Here is a 19,145-nt window from a genome sequence, read left to right on the forward strand (position 1 = left end):
GCCTGTAAGAAACTGATGGCTTAGTCACTGAGAACTAAAAAGACTTCAACACAGAGCACTTTGCAGCAAACAAGTACAAACACTTTAAAAGGCATTTAAAACTCATGTGCTTATTGGTGTTCTGCTTGCATGTACGTCTGTGTGAGGGTGTCGATCCCCTGGGACTCGAGTTACCATTATGAGCTGCCAAATAGGTGTTAGGAATTGAACCCTGGCCATCCTCTGGAAGAACACCAATGCTCCTAACTGATGAGCCATCTCTCCAGCCCTTTTAAAGAGGCGTTTTTAATTTACAAAGACAACATCCATAAAAACAAGCAAATTCAACCATTGAAAAAGTGTGCCCAGGGTTCATGCATTCCACATGAATTTACAGGCATCCCCTGATACTATTACATAGGTAACTCATCTCAACAGCAATGCAGTCGGAAATCAGTCAGAAGAACACAGAAAGACAATGTGTTCCCAAAATAAACACTGCAAAACAATCCATAGGTCCATCTGTGATGTGTTTAAAAATGAATGACTATCAAAAATATGTCCCTCACCACAGTGTCTGATGATGGATTCACATAGAGCTCAGTGGTGGCTTTAGAGCTGAAACGTGTTCGTTAAAAGACAAAAAGATGGGCGATACAACCAGCCCTGGGCTGAATAGAGTCTCTGCTTCCTATTTCTTTGGATGTCTTTTCAAAAGGAATTATAACACACAGACCAGTTACCATACAGCCCGCTCAGGATACTAGAATGCTTCTGAGCTTTAGTGCTTTCTGTGGGATGGCCTTGCTAAGTCGATAAGATATGGTTCTTAAATGTTAGAACTTCTCTAATTTTGCTGTTTTAAACTTTAACACTTTAATCTAAAAATATCACTGACAAAAATCTCTACTTTTGCCTTGCCATGAGAAGTTATTTGATGTATTCAAATGTTCATTGCTTTTTTTTTTTCTCTAGTTAATCTATTTCCACTCTTCCAATTTCTGAAAGATACCATTAGAAACTGACATATCAGAAGATCAGGCATGACAAAGTTTCTTCTTGTATGTTTCTTATCTTCAGTATTCCTGAAATAAAATAAGAAGTCTGTAACATGTAGAAAGAACTTTTTAATTATTAAGGATGTAATCATTTCTGCAGTGATTTCTTGACATCACTCAATAGTTGTATTCTTAACATGATCACACCACCCCCTCACAATAGAAAAGGGATCTGGGTACTGACAGAACCCGTAACTCACCACAGGTGAGTAATCAATGTGATTGTAGCTAGCACTAGGTTTCCAGTGAAGACTTCATCTGTAGGGCTCCTGGGAAACCATATATGTAAATGATCATTGCAGCCGGGGGGGGGGGGGGGGGGAGGGGGGGGGAGGGGAAGGCTGTGGGCTGCCTGAGAGCAACTTGCATGTGTGTCACTAAACTAGAAGAGAGACCATGAGGAGGGCAGGGGCCATTCTGAGCAGAGAGCAGGTGACAACAAGAGCTGGGACAGGGGAAAAAGGGGAGGGAAGAACAGCCGGGTTAGGGCAGGGGCTGGGAGAAGGTGTGGAGGGGAGGGAAGGACAGCAGGGTCAGGGCAGGGGCTGGGGGGGGGGTGTGGAGGGGAGGGAGGGACAGCAGGGTCAGGGCAGGGGCTGGGAGGAAGTGTGGAGGGGAGGGAGGCCAAGAAAATCTGCATAAAATGTCCTAATAAAGCCATCACTTAGTATGCTGCTAACTAAAGCCCCTCAAAAGAAAAGGAAGATAGGAAAACCACATTTTATTTTATTTTTAAAAAGTAAACAATCTATAAAAGTGTCAGAGTAACAAAGAGTGAAAACATGCATGGATAATTCTTTTTAAATAAATTATGAAAGTCAGAGGTTAGATATAAAATTTAATGAAGCACAAAATTTTAGCTATCAGTATAAAATAATTTAGTTATTTCATTTCACATGAAAATAATTTTGAATTTTGTGTAATTGCAGGAAAAATAGGCCACAGTGGGAAAAGAATTTTGACCACTTGGGGGGGGGAGTTTTTTCCACCCCTACATTCTAAGGGAAAGTTACATGTCATTTTCCTTTGGAGATATATATATTTACATATAAAAGAAAAGAGAAAGATTAACTGGTAGTTTTGATGAAAAGACAAAAAAAAATGTACACAGTTCTTTAATAAAGGCCAAGGACAGAAACTTAAGTAACTGTTCAGCTCAAGCCTTCCATGGGAGATCCTTCCCTTCCTTCACATGCTGCTGGTCAGACGCCACAGCAGCCACTATAAGGCACACAGCACATATATTCAGAAGTTATGTTGGGCTGCAGACATGACTCAGCAGTTAAGAGTGAAGTGTGCTGTTCCAGGGAACCTGAGTGTAAGTCCCAGCACTCACATCTGACGACTGGACTTGAAGCTACAGCTATGGGTGTGTCCAGCTCTGGAGGGTCCTCAGGCTTCTGTACTTGTGTATGTACCCACGCCCACCCCCACCCGTTCACAGAGGAAAAATAACAAAAGTTAATAAAAAGCAAAATCATCCTGATTGTCAGCAGCGTGAGATGATACCCACCCGCAATCCCAGCCCTCTGGACAATGAGACAGAGGGATTGGAGTTTGAAGCCTGCCTGTACTCTATGGTGAGTCCTTGTCTCAAACAACAATAAAATCATAGCTTCGCTGAAATTCAAAGTAAATGAAACAGTCTGGCCGCATGCATGTGCAGCACACTGCATAAGAACGAGAACAACTTTCACACAAACACAACATTAGCAAATTATACAAAAGCACTCTGCTTGCCCACCAACTGAAAGGCAGTTACCTTTGGAGTATTTTGTAGCAATTCTAAAAAATTACCATTCTATCAATACAAAAAGGTTTTGTTATAAATATACTATAAAGCATTTATTAAATTTGAAGGTCTAGTCAAATTTCAAACAATTTAAAAACTAAGGTTCATCATTAAAAGGACGTGTGTGTGTGTGTGTGTGTGGTGTGTGTGTGTGTGTGGTGTGTGTGTGTGTGTGTGTGTGTGTGTGTGTGTGCGCTATGAGCTAGGTAACCAGAGATGAAATTATTTTCTTAATAAAACTGTAGTGTAGCTCTGTTGTAAATTTAAAAGTCTTATGCTAAGCATCACACTCAGTGAGATTTGGGAGCTTACTTCATATAAAAGTTTTGGAACACTTAAGTAATAAGCATTCAGGGAACTCTAATAACAAATTTAAGCCCAAATAAGACACAAGATCTTTCTACAATGTGAGAGAAACACCCTCTGATAATAGTACAGACAGATCAAATTTGTATACTCACTTTATTATTGAAGGCTTAAATTTAAAAAATAAATAATGTAGTCTCTTCTTTAGTATTATTCAAGAAAATTTGATATTTGCTGTGCCTTTTTCCCAAAAATGAGTCTGGTAATTTTAAAAGAAGTTATAAAATTTAAGAAATCCTAGTAATAATTATCCTGTTAGAAATGTAAAATAAAAAATTAATATAACCACATTTAGTAGAGGGTTAAACGTTTACTTATGTCTATTTTATGTTCTTTGAAACATAAGATAAAAATACCAAAATTATGATACCTAATTATGAGATATTATATATCCATTCATTTTAATCAGTCATGAACTAACCAAGATTTGATTAAATATCTAACCATGTCTTAGTTAGGGTTTCATTGCTGTGAAGGGACATCATAACCAAGGCAGCTCTTACAAAGGACAACATCTAATTGTGGCTGGCTTATAGGTTCAGAAGTTTAGTCCATTATCATCATGGCAGGAAGCATGGCAGCATCCAGGCAGGCGTGATGCTGGAGGAGCCAAGAGTTCTACATATTGATACAAAGGCAGCCAGGAGAAGACTGTCCAGGCAGTTAGGAAGAGGGTCTCAAAAACCACTTTCATAGTGACAAGCTTCCTCCAACAAGGCCACACCTCCTAACAGTGCCACTCCTTGGATCAAACATATTCACAACACATATTCCACTCCCTGGCCTCCATAGGCTTATTCAAACACATGAGTCTATGGGAGACATACCTAAATATAGCATAATGAAAAATACATTTAGTACATATTTAAAGGTCCCCACAGTCTATAACAGTCTCAACAATGTTAGCAGTCTCTTCTGAGATTCACCCAATCACTTAATCATCCCCTATAAAATCAAAATCAAAAAGCACATCACATACTTCCAACATCACAGGATATACATTATCATTGAAAAATGTCATGGTGAGGAACTACTGGACCAAAGCAAGACCAAAACCACCTGAGCAAACTCCAAAACTCTGCGTCTTCATGTCTGATGTCAAAGCTCCCTCCAGATCTCCAACTCTTTCATCTTTGTTGACTGCAGCAAACTTCTTTCTCTTTGGCTGATTCCACTCCCTGTTAGTGCTTTCCTTGGTAGGTATCCCACTCCTATGGCATCTCTAACATCTTGGGGTCTCCAAGGCAACTTCAATGTTCCAGCTTCTTGTTTCAATGTCTAGGATCCACACATGATCTTATGGCCTATAAAGGACTTGGGTCACTTCTACAGCTCTGCCCTCTGTAGCACACTAAGCTCAGGTTGACTCCACTCTACTGTTGAGCTGTTCTTAGTGGTCATCCCATGGTATACTGGCATCTCCAATGTGCTGGGGGTTTTCTGCTTCAACTAGGCTTTACCAACAGCCTCTTACAGGCTGACTGTCTTCATGGTGCCAAGCCTCAACTTCTTTTCATGACCCCTTCAGTCTTGGATGTCAACTGCAACTGAGGCTGTACCTTCACCAATGGCCTTCCATGGCCTCTCACAATGCCAAGGCTCAGGTGCTCTCCCTGACCCCTTCAAATCTAGTACCAGCTGGGTAATTTTTACACATAATCAACCCAGCTGCAGCACAAAGTACAACCTTGGATATCTCTGGAACACAGAGGCTGAAATATGGCCCTCTTGTTCAATTACATCTTCATCAACTTTTTGTTTTCGACGATTTCATTCACTGCCTAAACTTGGCTTGTCCTGGAACTTGCTCTGTCGACTGACTTTGAACTCAGAGATCTGCTTGCCACTGTCCCCTGGAATTAAAGACATATGCAACTTTTCCTGGGCCTAACCTTTTCATGGCCACTATTTCTCAAGATCCAGATTAAAAGCCTGTATCTTTCAGCCTCAAGATCTGCATCACAAATGTGCCCCAGATTCCTGGATTGTAGTTCATTTAAGACCAGGTAATAATAATGCCTCATACAATTGCAAATGCACAAGTTATCTGGAAGGGATCTTTCCCCAAGGTCACCACTTTCTTACCTTCATTTACTATCTTTGAACACAGTGGAGGGGCCAGCCCCAGCTGCTCTTTCTTGCTCTTGGTTCTTCCTGAGGCATCAGAGGGGGAAGAGTGTAGGTGGGGGTAAGACTTGGTCTTACAAGATATCTAGGGTTGCTGTATAATAATAAAATGTTTGCCTATTGTCTTAGTCAGGGTTTCTATTCCTGGACAAATGGTTTATTCAGCTTACACTTCCACATTGCTGTTCATCACCAAGGAAGTCAGGACTGGAACTCAAGAAGGACAGGAAGCAGGAGCTGATGCAAAAGCCATGGAGGGATGTTCCTTACTGGCTTGCATCCCCTGGCTTGTTCAGCCTGCTCTCTTATAGAACCAAGACTACCAGCCCAGGGATGGCACCACCCACAAGGGGACCTCCCCACTTGATCACTAATTGAGAAAATGCCTTGTAGCTGGATCTCATGGAGGCATTTCCTCAATTGAAGCTCCTTTCTCTGTGATAACTCCAGCTGTGTCAAGTTGACACAAAACTAGCCAGTACAATTGACCCCTTGTCAACTTGACACACAAACACATCACTAGTAAGCCTCAACCCTTAGTTCTTATTCATCCCCAAGATCTAAATAACTTTAAAAGTCCCACAGTCTTTACATATTAAAAGTTCAATCCCTTTAAAATATCCAGTATCTTTTAAAATACAAAGTACTTTAAAATTCAAAGTCTCTTAACTATGGGCTTCACTAAAAAACTTCCTTCAAGAGGGAAAAATATCAGCCGGACGTGGTGGCGCACGCCTTTAGTCCCAGCACTTGGGAGGCAGAGGCAGGTGGATTTCTGAGTTCAAGGCCAGCCTGGTCTACAGAGTGAGTTCCAGGACAGCCAGGGCTACACAGAGAAACCCTGTCTCAAAAAACAAAAAAAAAACAACAACAACAACAACAACAACAAAAAAGAGGGAAAAATATCAGGGCACAGTCACAATCAAAAGCAAAATTTAATCTCCAACTATCCAATGTCTGGGATCCAACTCACGATCTTCTGGGCTCCAGCCATGCCCTTTGTAGCACACATGTTGTCTTCTAGGCTCCAGCCGCCTGTACTCCACTGCTGCTGCTGTTCTTGGTAGTCATCTCATAGTACTGGCATCTCCAAAATGCTGCTGTCTTCCACTATAACTTGGCTTTAACAATAGCCTCTCATAGGCTCTCTTCATGGTGCTAAGCCTCAAATCCTTTGCATGACCCCTTCAGTCCTGAGCCCTCAATTGCAACTGAGGCTGCACCTTCACCAATGGCCTTCCATGGCCCCTCACAGTGCTGAGCCTCAGCTGCTCTGCGACCCCTTCATGCCTTCAAAACCAGTACCACCTGGGTGACTCTTACACATTACCAAGTCCCACTGTATCACGAGGTACAACCTTGGTTATCTCTGGAACACAGCCTCTGTGCTCTCAAAAAACTCTTCCCAGAAGATGTCACCTCAATGATGCTAGTCTCTTCTTAATCACCTCTAATTTCTTAGCTCCAGCTAACCAGCATCAATAGTCCCAGTAATGCAAAGGTTTTGCTGTAGTAGTTCTGGTATCTTGTTAATCACAGCTGATTCTTCAGCCCCAGCTAACCAGAACCACAGGATCTTCACAATCAAAACTTAATTTTTCCCTCTGAAATTTCACAAGCCAGCCCTCCATTTTCTGCATTGTTCTCAACATTATCTTCCAAGCTCCTACACAACACTTCACAGAGCTCAACACCAAATGGATCTTCTGGCCCAAAGTTCCAAAGTCCTTCCACAGTCCTCCCCAAAACATGATCAGGCTGTCACAGGAATACCCCACTATGCTGGTATCAATTTGTCTTAGTTCCGGTTTCTATTCCTACACAAACATCATGACCAAGAAGCAAGTTGGGGAGGAAAAGGTTTATTCAGCTTACACTTCCACACTGCTGTTCATCACCAAGGAAGTCAGGACTGGAACTCAAGCAGGTCAGGAAGCAGGAACTGATGCAGAAGCCATGGAGGGATGTTCCTTACCGGTTTGCTTCCCCTGGTTTGCTCAGCTTGCTCTCTTATAGAACCAAGACTACCAGCCCAGAGATGGCACCACCCACAAGGGGCCTTCCCCCTTGATCACTAATTGAGAAAACTAGTCAGTACACCTATCTAAGTCCAAGCCACTTTGCTACTGTAGCTGACCTGCCTGAGTCCCTTTGAGGCCAGAAACTCCAGTCTCTGTTATCTAGAACCTCATCTTAAAAACATCAGGGGATTAAGTAAAGGATTAATTGCTAGAGTCCCCTCTCTCTTGTCCAGATGCCGCTCTCTTGTCAGGCTAGGGGTAAGTTTGAACCAGGAGAAGAGAATTACAACCACAGAAGGAAGAACTTTTACACAAGCAAACATGGATTAAACTCACATAAATTCATATACAGATTCATGCTTATACATTCACAAATCTCCATTTGATCCAATTGGGCCCAACTTTCATGCAATCTCATAATTATATACTACACATACAACCATACTTACATATGTATATGGAACAAAAGACCAAGTGCCAGTGCAGAAAGAACTCACTCATTCTGGGTGAAAAATGAGCTCCAATCACTATTGCATAGAGAAAGAAAAGGCTTCTATCCTTTTATTGCTAAATGAATTAAATCCAAGAATGTAAAAAGCTTTGTTCTCTTTAGTAAGACTAAGTCTACCTTGCTATTAAAAGACCTGTTCTGTCCCATGGTAAGGAGAAGCCTGCCTGCTCCTTCTGCTCTCTGCAGCTTCTTCCTTTTCCCCTTTCCCTCTGCATTCTGCAGATTACTCTTTTTAAGTTGCCTTATAGTTTCTAAGTTATTCCACTCTACGTTCTCCTTCTAATCTTGCTCTCGCCTCCTGCTCTGATGTAACAATGCTCTTGCTCCCAATGCTTTTACTTCTAAGTTGTGTTCAGTGAAAAGCTCTCCTTAGTTCTGTCTCCTTTCTTTGTCCTCAGCACTTACATATCTTTCAGAATATGTGATCACTTGGTAAAAAGTTCACCACAAGTTTACACATAAATTCAAATCATAAATTGAAGAAGTTTACAACAGAGAATGTTTACATGCATATCCATTAGGAGTAATTATTGGGTTAAGCATTCATCACCTGTCACCAGCTCTGCAGGTTCATGGAGAGTTAAAAACCATACCTAACTTATTAGTGAAGTTTTGTTTAGATAAACTCAGTCAATATTTTATCTTCTGTTCTAGCACCTTTTGTTAGTTCCCTTTTATGACCTTTTTGGTTAATGGTTTTACAACCTCTTGGGGTGTGCTCTGAGTGGTAGGTGCCTGCTTGCTATCTCAGAAGCAATCAACTCATGACACTAAAGACTGGCAGAGTTCTCATTGCAGTTTGACATCAGAAAGGATTTAATAACAATGTCATAAAAGAGCTTAATAATTACTATAATTTTATGAATTCTTATAGGATCATCATTAAGGATTAAGCAATCATCTATTTCTCTATACAGCATTACTACAGGACAGCACATCTTCATTGTTCTAGAGAGATCTGCTCAAAAGGGTGGCTAACACCTAGTGGTTGTTATATATAATAAAAGAAAAAGCATATAAATAGCAGGAATCTTTCCCAAAATGGATTTCTCCTGGGCCTTGCCTATTAGAGCAAATTGGTCATAGCTTTTAATCCAAGGTGGACCCATCTCAGGAAGATCACCTGCTAGTTTTTAGCATCTAGTCTTTGGCTCACGACAATACAGGATTTAGCTCCATTCCTCTTCCTGGTGCCTCTTCACTCTTTGAACCAAATATTTTGTATTTTTCCTTTCTAAGCTTGCTATGCTTGATTAAAATGCTCTTCATGAGAGCAAACCAGAGGACAAAGTCTATGCTGGGCTTTTTTGAGACCTCCTTTGTCAATTCAATTAATATAAATCTCTTTATCTTAGCCTCAGTCAGACTCTCAAGACAAGGCCAGAAAGCAGGAACATTCTTCACCAAAACATCATAAGAACAATCTCCAGAGTTCAAATCACTCTCATCACCAATGTCATCCATATTCCTACTAGAATGGCCCATTCAGTCCCACTTAAAGCATTTTATGGCTTTCCAAATCCTAAGTCCCAAAAATTCCACAAAAATATGGTCAAGCCTATTATGGCAATTCTCTAGTCCCTGGTACCTACTTTTTTCTTATTTAGGGTTTTACTGCTGTGAACAGATACCTTGACCAAGATAACTCTTATAAAGGACAATATTTAATTGGGGCTGGCTTACATGTTCAGAGGTTCAGTCCATTATCATCAAGGTAGGAACATGACAGCATCCAGGCAGACATGGTGCTGGAGGAGCCAAGAGTTCTTCTTGACCCAAAGAAATACAGGAGAAGACTGGCTTCCATGCAGTTAGGAAGACTATCTTAAAGCCACCCCCACAGAGGTAAACTTCCTCCATCAAGGCCACACCTACTCCAACAAGGCCACACCTCCAAATGCTGCCACTCTCTGGACCAAACACATTCAAACCAACATCCCAGGCAAAATATGTAACGTAGGGTGTGTGTGTGTGTGTGTGTGGTGGGGGGGGGATGCCATTACCCAAGCGATGAGATCGCAGAGACAGATTGTTTTCTGTGCAGCTGCTGCATTGGTTTATATACATGATGGTGTCGTTACAGTATGCACACAGATTCCCAGCAGATAACTTTGGTTGTTTCAGGATATTCTTTGTCTGATCTTTTTCTTAGATTGTACCTTCCCTGACAGCTGGCACCCAACATTTACAGAGCCTACCACATCATCCCTGCCGTGGGGAAGCACAGTTAAATGGGACACAGTGCAAGAGGGGGAGAAGGGAAGGTTTGAAAAATGGCCAGATAGATGTGTGCACTTCCATTTCAGTTGACCAAAAAAAAAAAAAAAATCCATGTAATCATTTTATTTTGTTTTTGTGTGATGATGACAATGGTATTTCAGTGGTAGAAACAGCCTTCTGGATGTTTAAATTCCTGATTTTATAGAAGTAAGCTAAGCTAAGAGGAGTGTGGGACTTCCCAGGGTCATATAACCACCCTGCAGTCACTGGGACAAAACCTGAACTGTTTCTTCTTCACCATGTCACTGTGGTTTGGGTAAGCATCCCCTATAGGCATGTGTATGAAGCTTTTCTGACATTGCTAGAGTGGTAAAGCATTTAAAAAATGGAACCCAAGAGGAGGAATTTGGGTTGGGGGGGGTTGCCCTTGTGACTCCACCCCTTTGTATGCTCAGATTCTCTGCCCTGTGTTTACATCATGATGCATTGCACTACCACAAACCCAAAGCAAGAGGGGTGAGCAAGGCCAGGCTGAGCCTTCTGGAACTGGGACCTGAAACACATCTTTCCTGCATGTTAAGTTGACTGTCTCAGGCATTCTGTCACAGAGACACTAACACTGTTTCCATAGTTGATGTAAAATTTAAGAATGACTAAACACTAAATGATTCTGATTATTTTTTTTTTACCTAACCAATAGTGACTTAAATAAAAATTCCAATTACATTTACAAGGACTTTCCAGTTCTGAAATGGTCTTCCAATAGTTTTGATTTTTAGACTAAAATAGTGACAGCTGCTGTATTTTCCTCCAAACACTTTCTAAGTCTGTTTGGACCTCACAGCTAAAAAGAATAAATTTATCTACACCAAATTATTTTTACTGCGGTAGATGACAGGTTCTTAGACGGTGGTTGGTACATCTATAAACTCCCTAGCAGAGAAGGTCACTGATAACAGGGTCATAGTGTGCCTCATGTTTCCTCCTCTTTTCTAAAGATTTCTAAGTTCACTGAGGGTATGTCACCCAAGTTCCATTTCAGAATCTTACCTTGAGGTGCTGTTCTCGTCCTGGAAATGATGACTGAGTGCCCACATGTTGGAACAGAGATGGTCTGTACTGAATTCGAAATCCCTTCTTTCGCTGCAAACATCTCCTCTGAGGAAAGGAAAGGAAAGTGGGCATCTTCACAGGGCCCCAGTACCACTTTCCACCACACTTACTGTTCCTAGGATCCTTTTAGATTCACCATTTTGTTTTTGCCATTTCGTTGGAGACTTTTGTATCTATGTTCATGAGGGATTTACCATTTTTATCTTGGTTCTCTACCATCACTGTGTGTGTGTGTGTGTCTGCGTGTGTCTGTGTGTGTGTGTCTCTGTGTGTGTGTGTCTTTGACTGTGTAGCTCAGATTGATCTCATCCTCATTCTGTAGCCCAGATTGGCTCCAAGTCGTGATCTTCCTGCCTTGACCCTCCAAGCGCTGGTATGCTCTGTTTCTTTCTGTATGTTCTTTGGGTTTCATGCCCAGTTCATGCTGGATGCAACTCCTCTTATCCAGTTCTCTAAAACTCTGGGGCTGATGTATCATGTCCCTGAGTCAAAGTCTTGCTGGGTACAGGTGAGACCTTGGTCTAGTACTCAACACATCACTCAAAAAATCCCAGGTGCTTTGGGAGCCATGAGTTAACTGTACAGACATGGCCAAGTCCAAGAACCACACCACATACAACCAATCTCAAAAATGGCTCAGAAATAGTACCCCGGGTCACAAAGATAGCAATCTCTTAAGGGGTCGATGCTATGTTCCTGAGGAACATGAGGTTGGCAGACAATGCAAAGGCAGTGAGCCCATGCACAGATCCTTTCATTAAGGCCCTGGTGAAACCTAAGGCAACTGGTTAAGCCTGAAATGCTAGAGGGCCCCAAGGCGAACTCCACCATCTGGCTTTTACCACTCATCACCAGCTTTGGAAGTAGATTTCAGGGTGCACGGCCAAGGGTTTCAGTCTCTGTCACCCAATGCCCAACGTTCAAACCAAGGCTGATAGTACAGCTCTGACTCAGGCTCCCAGAGGTGCCCAGGTCCCTGGGAAGGTCTCATAGTCCAGGTTTCTATCTGCCACTATGAAGACAGACAGACCAGAGTAGGATACCTACACGCTATTTGCAGGTGGTCGGTGCCCTATGCAGCTTTTACAAATAAACCCGAGGCAAGATCTGTTTTAAAAAAGTGGAAGAATGTAAAACTCATCGTATTGGTATTATTTATTCCTAAATGTCTAGATAGAACTCACTTATGAAAACACCTGGACTTGCACATTTCTTTCTCAGAGGGCTTTTAGCTATTCTCTGAATTTCTGTCATACATGTCAGCTTATTTGGGTTGTCCGCTGCATCATGGATGAGGTTTGGCGTTGCGTGAGGCTTGATGGGAGGCCATTTCCTTTCTAGTTGATGAGATTACATGCATGCGATTGTAGAATCCATTGTCCTGTAAGGTCTGAGACCCCATATTTTCTCATTCTAAGGCTGGGACCTTTGATCTTCCTTTTCAATTTATCAGATTTGTAACTTATCAAGATATGTCTCTCTTGAAACTGAAGTCTGGTAGACCCTGTGGAACCATCCAGGACACCTGACTATCTGGAGCAGTATTCCCAAACTGTTTTCTGCTGCTCTGGGATCTGCTAAAGAAACTGTGGGGGCGCTACCAACTATGCCTGGTATGCCTGGTTCCCATCTATGACTTTTAATCTGCACCCTACATTTTAGACAGAAAAAATGTAACATTTATTTTTTTAAAAAATCTATTCTGATAATCTGTTTCAGTGCATTTTGACAATTTCTGCTTAATGGAAACATTGAAATGTTTAGATTTATGTCTTATTATTTTTCTGTTTATTTACCTCTATTCTTTTTGCTGTTGTTTTAGGGGCTGAGTTTTTCTTTTGTTTCATCTCTGTGTCCTGACTTTTCCCAGCATTATTTTGGATCCTCATTTCATTGAATATTATGAAATGTCAGCAAAATTTAGGACACAGAAGTTTAATATTCTTCTGTGTTCACCAGATCATTGATTTTTGGTAACATATTGCAGTGATCGTGTGACAGGATGTTTTCTCAGCCTGTCTGGTGTTTCTGTACAGGTACTGTGGCGGTTTGTGTAAACTTGGCCCAGGGAGTGACACTATTAGGAGGTGTAGCTTTGTTGGAGTGGGCGTGTCACTATGGGTGTAGTCTTTAATACCCATATCCTAGCTGCCAAGACAGTCTTCTCCTGTTTGCCTTTGGTACAAAATGTAGAACTCTCAGCTCCTCCTATACCATGCCTACCTGGATGCTGCCATGCTCCTGCCTTGATGATAATGGACTGAACCTCTGAACCTGTAAGCCAGTCCCAATTAAATGTCCTTATAAGAGTTGCCTTGGTGGGAGGTAGTGGTGCATACCTTTAATCCCAGCACTTGGGAGGCAGAGGCAGGTGGATTTCTGAGTTCGAGGACAGCCTGGTCTACAAAGTGAGTTCAAGGACAGCCAAGGCTATATAGAGAAACCCTGTCTTGAAAAACCAAAAAAAAAAAAAAAAAAAAAAAAAAAAAGAGTTACTTTGGTCATGGTGTCTGTTCCCAGCAGTAAAACCCTAACTAAGTAAAGCATCCACAACAGGCTCTCCCCATCTGCGCACCCCCACCAGGGACACTCACAACAGGCTCCCCCGAGGTGCACACCCGAATCAGGAAAATGTCATCTAAAAGTATATCTATGGGCTTTGTTTCATAGAACATCAGGAAAAAATGCACAAAGTCAGTGAGGTCCTTCGATCGAAAAAGTTTTCCTGTGGAGGAAAGCAGACTCATGAGTGGGCATACCGCGTAAGTGTTGTCTGTCACATTCAGAGGAGCAGGCATTCTGAGAGCAGGGCTGTCCTCTCATTTAGCAGTGAAGTGTAACACCGTGAGAACTCAAATGTTACAGGAAATTAAGAGTAGCAGCTTGGACATACTGGAGATCAGATACTCAAGTACCCTAGTCCTGAAATACTTTCCTTGAAACTCTAGTTCCCTGAGAGTCAGCTGGCTTTTTTAATTGGCCAGTTTGTTGGTTGAGGTATTGAGATTGGACTTGCAGTCTAGCGTGTGCTGAGCACACACTGTCCAACTCGGGCTGGAGCCTGTTGCATCAGCATTCCTGTCCATGAAAGGGATGCTACATCCTCGTCACTGAACAGGTGCATACTCATAGCGCCCAATTTTATGTTTGTATAATATGTGTTAATTTGCTCATTTATGGTGTCTACTAGAAAAAAGTGATCAAAATATTTTAACACAGACAGACAGACAGACAGACAGACAGACAGACAGGAAAGCAAACCTTTGCTCTAAGCGGAGGATGGTGGCATGCACCTTTAATCCTAGTGTCTGGGAATGAGGCAGAAGGATTAATGTTTTGAGGTCCAGTCTGGACAAGAGTTTGTGGCCAACCTGAGCTACATAAAAAGAGCCTGTCTTAGTAAGAAAATAAATAAATACATGAATACATAAGTAAATAATGAAAGGAGAAAGGAGAGCTTGAGCCAGTGTGATCTCCATGATAGACTATGGCTTACCTATAAATCCAAGGACTGAAAACTCAATAAAAAACCAATTTTTTGAAGTGAGACTATTTACAAAATCTTTCATTTTTGTAAAATACATCTTTTTTGCTACGATATCATCTTCTAGCTAGAGAAAAAAAAAGCCAAATTAAAAAAAGCATTAATACCTCCAAATGATACCATTACATTTTATATCAATTCTATCCCTTTGGCTAGAATCCACTGAAAAGTCTTGGATGCGATAGTAATCTTTAGTTTAATTCACTAAGGCTATTTACAGTTAGTCAAATTTCATTCTCTAGTTATGAGATTAATGAAACCCTCTCTTCTTTTTCTTCTAAGGGCTGACCTTCTACTCAAGTCTCTTTGAGACCCTTGTGAATCCATTTTAATTTTCATCAACATTTCAGCATCTAATTTAAGATTATCATAGTCCATTCTGGTTTTATAACAAGATTCCCAGACTGGCTTACACACAACAGTAAAACTGATTGCTTCTAGTGGTTCTGGACTCTGGGGAGTTCCGGATGCATGTGTTAGTGGACTTGGGGTCTGATGATGCCCAGTCTTCATGGAGGTGTTTACTGTGTTCTCTGACAGAGTGAAGAAGCCTTCTGTATGAAACCATTCATCTCAGTCCCCAGGACTCTGTCTTCAGGACTAAGACACACTCCAAAGTTCTTGATACCACACATCTAAGGACTAGGACATGGTAACTTAGAGCAGAAGCCCAAACATCAAGAGGTTGACAAATAAACTTGCTTTGTGCCCAAGATAATGCTGCAGTATTTCTGTCTGTAGCTACCATGAGATAATGCTGCAGTATTTCTGTTTGTAGCTACCATGAGATAATGCTGCAGTATTTCTGTCTGTAGCTACCATGAGATAATGCTGCAGTATTTCTGTCTGTAGCCACCATGGTCCTTGGCTGAGAGTGAAGGAAGGAGCTTCATTCCCACTCACACTTCAGTGTTGAGGAGGATGATGCTGGGATCCTTAAACGGAGGCTTCCCTAGGAAAGCGGGGAGCATGAGAGCTCTTTCTTGAATTTACACACACGACATGAGATCCTTAAACTTAGCAGTGTCCTGCATCAGGAGGGCACAAAACAGACCTGTTGTTCCAGAACGGAAGGAACTCGGGCTGCACCTGGTGTTCCTTTACTGCACCACTGACTATGGAGGAAAAGGATTTGTTTTTCTTGCAGTCTTAGGGAAGAGCTGGCTTTTGGCCTTTCTCTAGCTTTTCCTGGCCCTGCACTGGTAATTCTGAAAGCATCACACGTGCAAACATTTCTTTGTAGTGAGGCACATGCTTATTATGGGACCCGAGTCACTCTTGTTTGGCCATTGGAAGTGACGGGAAGGAGATGCATACCCAGGACGGACTCATTTCTGCACTGTACAAAGGCAGCATGGAACTGTGCCACTCACAAAGGGAGAGGAAGGGTGTGGTCGACATCTGGGTAGCTCCACAGCAAGACCCATAATAAGGGCTTCTGTTTGTGAGCCTGTGGGTTCAGGCATGAACACAGGGGGATTTCTAATTCCTCTCAGTAGCTTTAATTTTCTTTACAGCTTGTGCCCGTTAATTTTAATTTCCTCTGTTACAGTAAACACAGCAAGAAGACAAATATATACTTCATCTTAAGCTTCCTTTGGGCATATTGATTTTATAAATATGTTCTATTTGCTTGGCTACAGACTAAGGCAGAGCAACTCAGGATGAAAGCAAACAAAGAAAGGACAGAAAGAGGGATACTTCTGTTTAAAGCACAGTACATCAAGTTTTCACCTGTAAATAATACGTGGCCTTGGGCTGGGCATACAGCATCAGAATACAGAAGTCCAATACTTGTTTTATTTGCCAACTAAAAGTAAACAAGACAATCGGTTAATGTTCATTATAGCAGATTAACTTACAGGCATATTCCAGTAATTAAATAGCTTACATTTTCTGATAGAACAATACAAAAAGTAAATAAAAGTAAATATATCTATATTAAAATTATACTAAAGAGCGTCTCATCTTCATTGAGTGGGCAGTACCTGCCTCTGCTACACTAGAACAAGCACAGACTATGTATTTTGCATTTTAGCTAAATTTTTACTTAGGTAATAAGGTTACTATCTTCCAGGGGCCAGCCCCTGGCAGTTCACAGGGTCCCCATAGAGGAGATAAGTAGATAAGCTCTGACCAACTAGCAATCTGGTTGCTTCTTTCTTTATACAGGATTCACAGAACAAAGACACACTAGTGATTATCCAAGAAGTACAGATTACATCATTGTGTGTCCGGACACGTGTTTGATTTTTCATTACATGTCCAGGCTTATAAGTTTTGTACCAATTAGAAAGTACAAATAGAACAGATTTCATTTTTATTATCAGCCCTAGAACTCCAGTTTAGAGAACCTAAAGAATGTCTCTGCCAATGCAAATATGACAGCCTACTTTTAAGCTGGCAGTGTTTGCAGTTTTAAAGTGCTCCAGACAAATAGAAAATATCTGAACCAGACTTTCTATGAATAGCAAATATCTAACTCCTTTTATTTGTATCCTTTTATCATCTATGCTATTCAGTAGGAAAGGTTATTTTATTCAATCTATTTTATGAACTGAGTCCCATGTCTCCAGGGCTGCACCCTTTGAGATACTCTATCTTTAAACTACATTTTAAGAGAGTTCTGGGCATATTGTGAAAAGAGGCCTTGAATCTGTTAACAATTCTCCTGGCCAGTTGGAGCTTGTCAACTATCTCCAAGTTTACCCTGTTTTAGTTATACTGTCTAAGTTTGCTTAGGGCTGGAGGATACCCCAGGAAGATTCCTGGAGTCATGACCTCAGTTAGAAGTTCCTAGCTTTGCACCTATCTGTGCTTATCACTATCTCCAGGGTGTAAATAAGGCTTCCAAATCTGGCCTGATAAAGAAGGGACAGTAAATTTTGGACATTCCTAAAAAGATTCAGGCATAATTTTCTTAGGAAAGACAAAATGAATCATGATACAGAAACTTCCCAAGAATGTGACACACAGAGACAAAAACCTAAAAGTGAGAGACAGAAAGACAGTGAATACAGCACTCAGCTCAGCTGTGCGGAAGCTGTGTCAAGCAGCTGTGCTGGCTTCATGACTTTCTGCCATTTCTAGTGGATATAAGCTGTACCAACTATTTATGCTGGTCTGTTCATTGTCAACTTGACAAAAACTGAACTTGCTTAGAAAGAGAGACTCTCAGCTGAGATTGTCTCCATCAGATTGGCCGATAGGCAATGGTAGGTGCATTTTCTTGATTAATGATTGGTGTTGGAGAGCCCAGTCCACTGTGCCCAGTCACAGTCCCAGTGCCATCCCCGGGCCAGTGGTTCTAGGCTGTATAAGGAAAGTAGCTGAGCACGACTTGGAGATGAAGCCATTGGTTACTGCTTCAAACTCCTGCTTTGAGTTCCTGCTTTGAGTTCCTTCAGTGATGGTCTGTGGTGTGGAACTTTATGCTAAATAATCCTTTCCTCCCCTAAGCTGCTTTTGGTCAATGTTTTACCACAACAACAAACAGCAAATTAAATATCCTTTCTTGATCACATGAAAGTATACAGAAATCTTATTGTGATTTATCAGCAAACAGGACACTAGGCTATGTCCTGGAGAACAGAATAGGACACAAGCCAGTTATTGCCCTGGGGGGTCTCACAGACTATTAAGAAAATACAAACAGAATTGGGAAAGTTAGAGCAGTTAGATCAAGTGTTGGGTAAAGATGTTGACAATGAAGATCATTGTACAACAAGATGGAAAGAGCAGAGCAGAAAGTACCACTTGTAGCTGAAAGACAGTGTCCAGACCTGCAGTGTGGGGGAGCTTGCCACCTCAGCTACAGAGCAGGGAGGGCTGGGCCAGGGGTCAGGGGCCAGGGGTGCTGGAGACCAACTACAGTAGGAAGCTTTGGCCTTGGTCTCATGTGAAGTACAGAATCTTCTGAGCATGGAGTATGGGTCTAAGAGAAGACAGACTGAGCAGAAATCCGAGCCAGAGCAGGCCTGGGCCAACCATGACCATGGGAAGGGCCTGGGAATAATGCTGTAGAATTTCAAGGCAGAGGACTGAGAAAGAAAAGCTGCAGAAAAGCAAAGGTCTCGGAAACTTACAGAGCACAGAGTGAGACACTTGCTTAGGGACAAACAAAACCCTGATGTAGCTTGAGATTTAAACACACTGCACACGATATGAGTGTATAAAAGGTTCTCAGGGGAGAAATTTCTGGCAAGCCTTATTCTGTATTATTATTTATTTTTGAGAAATCAACTGAATACATTCCCAAAATATCACACTTATTACCAGAAATATATAAACATTTGCCTGCATATAAAGGTTTCAACTTTTTAACGGTCTTCCATAAATACTGTCAGGTTTTATTCTCGCAGCTTCCAAATGACCTGGTTTGTCTACTAAGCATATGCATTTACAACATTTCACT

At 41.5% G+C, this 19,145-nt stretch overlaps 1 protein-coding gene across 7 annotated transcripts in view; it reads right to left on the bottom strand.

The window, feature by feature from the left end:
* Positions 1-5: 5 nt before the first annotated feature.
* The window catches only part of Mgat4d (MGAT4 family member D), a 33,383-nt gene continuing 14,243 nt past the window's right edge, over positions 6-19,145 (bottom strand). The window contains exons 7-11 of one of the 7 annotated variants that reach the window (XM_021170095.1): positions 16,466-16,541; positions 14,684-14,798; positions 13,782-13,912; positions 11,125-11,232; positions 1,004-1,064 (exon numbers count right to left, since the gene is read on the bottom strand). In XM_021170095.1, the coding sequence (XP_021025754.1) occupies positions 1,056-1,064; positions 11,125-11,232; positions 13,782-13,912; positions 14,684-14,798; positions 16,466-16,541 (439 nt within the window). In that variant the 3' untranslated portion in view covers positions 1,004-1,055. Of the gene's footprint in view, positions 1,065-3,290; positions 3,448-11,124; positions 11,233-12,264; positions 12,295-13,781; positions 13,913-14,683; positions 14,799-16,465; positions 16,542-19,145 lie in introns of those variants that run through there. The other 6 variants (XM_021170096.2, XM_021170093.1, XM_085843778.1 and 3 more) reach the window with 6 other exon arrangements.

This window comes from Mus caroli, unplaced genomic scaffold (genome assembly GCF_978045245.1).
Source record: "Mus caroli unplaced genomic scaffold, Mus_caroli_1 scaffold_10, whole genome shotgun sequence".
NCBI classification, from domain to species: domain Eukaryota; kingdom Metazoa; phylum Chordata; class Mammalia; order Rodentia; family Muridae; genus Mus; species Mus caroli.